We start from the raw sequence: 5113 nt of genomic DNA, 5'->3' as shown, positions 1-5113 counted from the left end.
AATACTAAGAGAGTCAAGTTTTGGGGGTGCATGAGGTTGGTGACGCAGTAAATGAGATTTACTGCGTCCCAACGAATTTCACCCACTCTTATAAATGAGGGTATAACGGTCTTTTTTGGGGGTACAGAAGAAGTCTTGGAGATGCAGGGAGAAGGCGCCAAACCAAAATACGATGATGTAATTGTATCGTATTCCGTGCGTCATGACTCGCGTGATTCAAAAAGGTTTTGGAAATGTGGCCCATTTTTTCTTTCAAGTCCAAAACACACTTCGTTTGCTGTTTACACCTAACCTGTCAAATAACGGTGCAGACTATGCCCTGTATTCAAAGTCACTCTGCCACAGCTTCTTCTAGAGTCCAATAATGTTCATCCATACCATATCCATTATTCTTATTAATCAATAATTTCGTATTCAAATCGTAAGATAAATATTCAGAAATAATTTTCTCACATTTAACAATTTTGGACTAAAATAGTAAATATAAAACTATCTTAGTGGAAACAATTTTGTCATAAATATAATAATATTACGTGAAAGTTAATTTTAAATAAAAATATTTATAGTATATATAAATAAGGTCAGTATATAATTTTAAAAACCATTTCCGCAAACGAGGGCGTGGAAATTCGCTGTCACTATCCCAATGTTGCAGGTAATGGATATCTGGTTCCATTATTGCTTCCTTTTTTTTGTTGTAAAAAAAAAAAGTTTCTTTATGCGATGGGGAGAAGAAAAACACAAAAAAAAAAGAGTAAATATAAAGATTAATCCTGTTACAGTATGATTTTTGCATGGCATGAAAGGTAATAATTAGTTTTTGCATGGCATGATTTTTGCATCCGCTTTTGTGGAAGATGCTTTCCGTGTTTGAAATCTCTCCCAATTACCTGCAAAAAAGTTTCAATTTGAACGCTGTAAAAGTGGTGTTTCTGTTGCGCGTAAGGAACACATTAATCGACCTTATGTCTCATCAAAATATGAAGGTATGTTAGAACACAACACAACACAGATGATGTGTGGTAACGATGACCGTGTATACATGTAAAAGGTAGATTTTGGTTTCCCACTTACGTGGTTCTCTTTCTTTCAAGGAAGTGGGCACGTAAGGACAAGGACGCACTTTTTTATATCCAGAAAGTCAAAAAGATAAACATTCATATGGCATCTACACTGTGTTTTTGGCGTGGCCATAAACGTGGCTCAGTGCTTCCGTTGTTCAAACTTCAAACAGTTTGTGTGCGGACTGTAATGCAAAGACAAGAGAGAATGTGATAAGTTGAATGATATGATCAATAATGCTGACCCCAATAATGGAATGAAATCACGATCATTATAAAATAAATAAAGTTAATCACAAAATAATGAGAAAATAGATACCGAAAATTTAAATATGGGTTTAAGTCTCACATCGAATATTAATAATAAAATAAAGCATTATAAAAAATAAATGCCTATATATTTATTGTTTTAAAATTTATAATTAACATTAAGAATAATGTCAATTTCTTATATGGTTGGACAGACTTGTTAAGTGTTGTATATTTCCAATGAATGTAATAAAATTTGTTGATTTGTTATTTAATGGAGTAACATTTAATTTTAATTTTTCTTATTTTAATGGAAAGATAAAATTAAATATTTGTTTGAAATTTTAATATGCTGAATACTATGCTTTTTATTTAATAACTTCTAATTTTTATTTTTCAGCAAGTGTCTCTATGACATTTATTAGCAACTTTTCATTTTAAAAAGTAATTGATAATTTGCACACTTTTGATGGGTCACATAAATATTTATTTTAGTAAAATATTTCAAAATCATTGTCTCACGAGTAGATAAGAGATGATATATTTATCATTGTTCGAATCCATTGAAAATTTTAAAATAAATAAATTAAAATAATTTTGAGAGTTCTTTTTAGGTAAGACACTATAGTGTTAGGTGCCTTGTGTTTTTGTAAAGCTTGTGGTTGATTGATTGATCTTCGATTATTAAATTCGGTCAAAGATTGCTTCCTCCTTTATTTTTCTATCAAGTGCGTTGCTTCTACATTTTCTGAAAAAAGGAAAAATTCTAAATAATGAACTTGCAATATAACTCTTTAATTAAAATGAACTTTGAGAGTACAGTATGATTACAATCCATTATTAGTCAACAAATGAGACTTTAAATTATAATTCTTAAAGGGTTTATTTTTTTGGATTCATTTATGATCACACAGTACAAAATTAAGTACTTTTAGCACATTTTTATTGCATTAAAAATAAATATAACCTTAAAGGGTTTATTTTTGGATTCATTTATGATTACACAGTACAAAATTAAGTACTTTTAGCACATTTTTATTGTTGGAATAGAACAAAATTTTCCTTACCTACAAATTCTAGGCGTCAATTTCCTGTCTCTTTCTCTGCTTTTAAATATGGAGGCATGCCATAAAAAATTGTAAAATCAAGTTAATCCTTCACCAAATTATCAATTCAAATTAAGTTCAATGTTGATATGATAAAAAAAAACACACATCCTTATTATATTCTAAAAAAAGACTCAAATTTCGTATTCTTTGACACTATTCTATGGCGGCGCTTAGTTGAAATTAATGATTTTCGTAAATTATCAAAACTCTTTTTCAGTAATTAATTATAGCCCGCTTCTACCAAACTTTTAAGTTCATTACTGAGTTCACTCATTTTATAATTAAGCAAATCAAATTAACCAACATGTTAAGTAAACACATTAAATTACAATTGAACTTCCTGGTTAAGTTGTTCTGGTTAATTAAATTCCTATATTAGAAAACAAAATTAAATTTTTAATCTAAAATTTTAAGGCAATAAATTTTCCGATATGTATACTCAAATATTAGTCATTTATTCATTTTTATTGGATATAAAATTTTCAACTCAGCTGATATATAACCAAACTATAATCCAAGAGACAAAAAAATATAAGAGCAAAAAGAAAGATACTGGTAAAAATTGCAAATGTTTTGGTGTCATCATAAGTATTGACAACAAAATAATGAACATAAACTCGATCGACCACAAAATTCTGTATGACCCACAGATTTAAACGACAAGAATAATATATAAATGCAAAGTAAACAGTAGTTTACAAACGCAATCACAAACTGACACATATTTACAAGAAATCGCTAATGTCCAAACTCTCCGGAATTTCTAACTTGAATACATCGCTGCAATACGTGTCCCTCTCTTCCTCGGTGCTGCTATTCACATAAGTGGATGATGAATTCAATGGAGTTGGGGTAGACAAAGGCGTAGAGAGAACCGATTCATAGCCCATGTTTTGGTTTGCACTGTTTAACAAATGTACCAAATCCGGGTCCTGTAACAAATCAACTTGGTTTTGTTGAGCGTTCAGGTAACTATGCACACCGAGATAATTGTCTGGGGACATTGAAAGCCCATTGTTCACGTTGTTGCTTTGAGTTGGAGTCTGAAACTGATTAGGGAAAATCTGGCTTTGCACTGGACAATTCCCTACGTTATTCAATTGTTGTTGAGCTTGTGAGACTAAATTTGACGGGTTTTGATTGTGATCATTCTTCAATGATAACAAAGTTGCAGTGGCGGCGAGCTTCAGAAACTCTGGGTTCATCAACGCCTGGGCGCTCAACAAGCCTTGCAGATTCAGAAACGATGGATTAACGTTGCCGATTGCTGACCTCAGAATCGAGGACATGTCAAGAAGATCGAGGCGTGGAGCGTGTGTAACAGGATCGATTCCCATTCGCAGCAACCTCTTCCTGATGTGGGTGTTCCAATAGTTCTTTATTTCATTGTCGGTTCTCCCTGGCAACCTAGCTGCTATCGCCGACCACCTAAATATGAACACAGAATAAACGACACATAAGCCTAACATTCTTAAAAAAGAGTCTGAACCTTTTGAGATAAAAACTTGGGAAAATCAAACACGTACTTGTTTCCCAAGACACTGTGGAGCTGAATGATTGTCTCTTCTTCTTCAAACGAGAACCTTCCTCTCTTGATATCGGGTCTCAGGTAATTGGTCCATCGAAGACGGCAACTCTTGCCACATCGTTGTAAACCTGAGAATGAGATTAACCAACAAATACTTAATATTCGATAATTAACGAAAAAAAAAATATGAATAAGGTGGGAAAAGAAGCAGAGAAGTGTATAGGTACCAGCATTCTTGGGGAGGGTTCGCCAATTTCCAGGTCCATGAGTGTGAATGTAGTTGGTGAGCATGAGATCCTCTTCAGGTGTCCAAGGACCCTTTTTGAGACCATTTTTGTTGCAACAAGGTGCTCTTCCCATAGCGAACAGATGAATAGTGAAAATTGGGTGAATGATTATTTGTAAAAGTGCAGCCGCAAAGTGCACTGAAACAGGAACGATAGAGAGAGAGAGAGAGAGAGAGAGAAAGAAAGAGAAAGGGTTGTGTTGTGTTGTGTTGTAATGAAAGTGAAGGAAAGTAAACGTTTGTTGGGTCTAATGCAAAGCGAGGACGACCCTTGCCTTTATAGCGAGAGAAAGCGGAGCTGTTTGTTTCAAGTCAAAAGGATTTGGTGCCGGCCTTCTTCCTGTATTTATCAACACATGTATATACGCATCATGTTCTCTACGTATAATTGTACTCGGTAATTAATACGCATGTGCAATACCTGCATACAACACATTGCAATATGTGAATTTTTAGTACATTTCACACGTGGTACTTTCTTTTAAAAAAAATATATGCCATGCAACACACATTTATCTGACAAAATTTTATTATTTTCATAAACAGTTTTTTGGATTTATTATGTCTTTTTTCACTTATCAATCCTTACATGATAAATTGAATTTTTGGCTCGTGATAATTTCTTTTAATCTGTTTGTGCAATAATTATTACTATTATTACGTAAATTTATTCCATTTTTCAGTTGGAAGTATGTAAACTAAAGTAAATGGATTAATTTGAGGTGATTAAAATGAATATATAAGGTATATTTATAGAGACTGCGTTAAAAGTTGTTTAGCCTATCCCCTTTAAAACAACTACTTTAACATAAAAGGTCAAAATATGAGCCTTAAAAATAAATCAAAAATCCGTTTAATATATTTACTAACAAATAAAAGA

At 32.6% G+C, this 5113-nt stretch overlaps 1 protein-coding gene across 1 annotated transcript; it reads right to left on the bottom strand.

Annotated features, from left to right (window-relative positions):
• Positions 1 to 2951: 2951 nt before the first annotated feature.
• Positions 2952 to 4494, bottom strand: LOC114185944 (transcription factor MYB41-like). The gene is made up of 3 exons (XM_028073919.2): positions 4175 to 4494; positions 3946 to 4075; positions 2952 to 3847 (listed from the first exon to the last, which is right to left on the bottom strand). The coding sequence occupies exons 1-3, from the start codon at positions 4305 to 4307 to the stop codon at positions 3145 to 3147; spliced, it is 966 nt and encodes a 321-aa protein (XP_027929720.1). The 5' UTR covers positions 4308 to 4494; the 3' UTR covers positions 2952 to 3144.
• Positions 4495 to 5113: the final 619 nt, after the last annotated feature.

The sequence above is a fragment of the Vigna unguiculata genome, chromosome 5 (genome assembly GCF_037176805.1).
Source record: "Vigna unguiculata cultivar grain cowpea cultivar isolate G323 ecotype 2 chromosome 5, ASM3717680v1, whole genome shotgun sequence".
Taxonomy (NCBI): domain Eukaryota; kingdom Viridiplantae; phylum Streptophyta; class Magnoliopsida; order Fabales; family Fabaceae; genus Vigna; species Vigna unguiculata.
The sequence above is the reverse complement of the archived record's forward strand: the minus strand, read 5'-3'. Positions and strand labels throughout refer to the sequence as shown.

Coding starts and splice junctions, on each gene's coding strand:
- LOC114185944 (XM_028073919.2), bottom strand. CDS start 4,307: ATGGGAAGAGCACCTTGTTGCAACAAAAATGGTCTCAAAAAGGGTCCT. Junction 4,076..4,174: donor AACCCTCCCCAAGAATGCTG/GTACCTATACAC, acceptor TCTCATTCTCAG/GTTTACAACGATGTGGCAAG. Junction 3,848..3,945: donor CACAGTGTCTTGGGAAACAA/GTACGTGTTTGA, acceptor GTTCATATTTAG/GTGGTCGGCGATAGCAGCTA.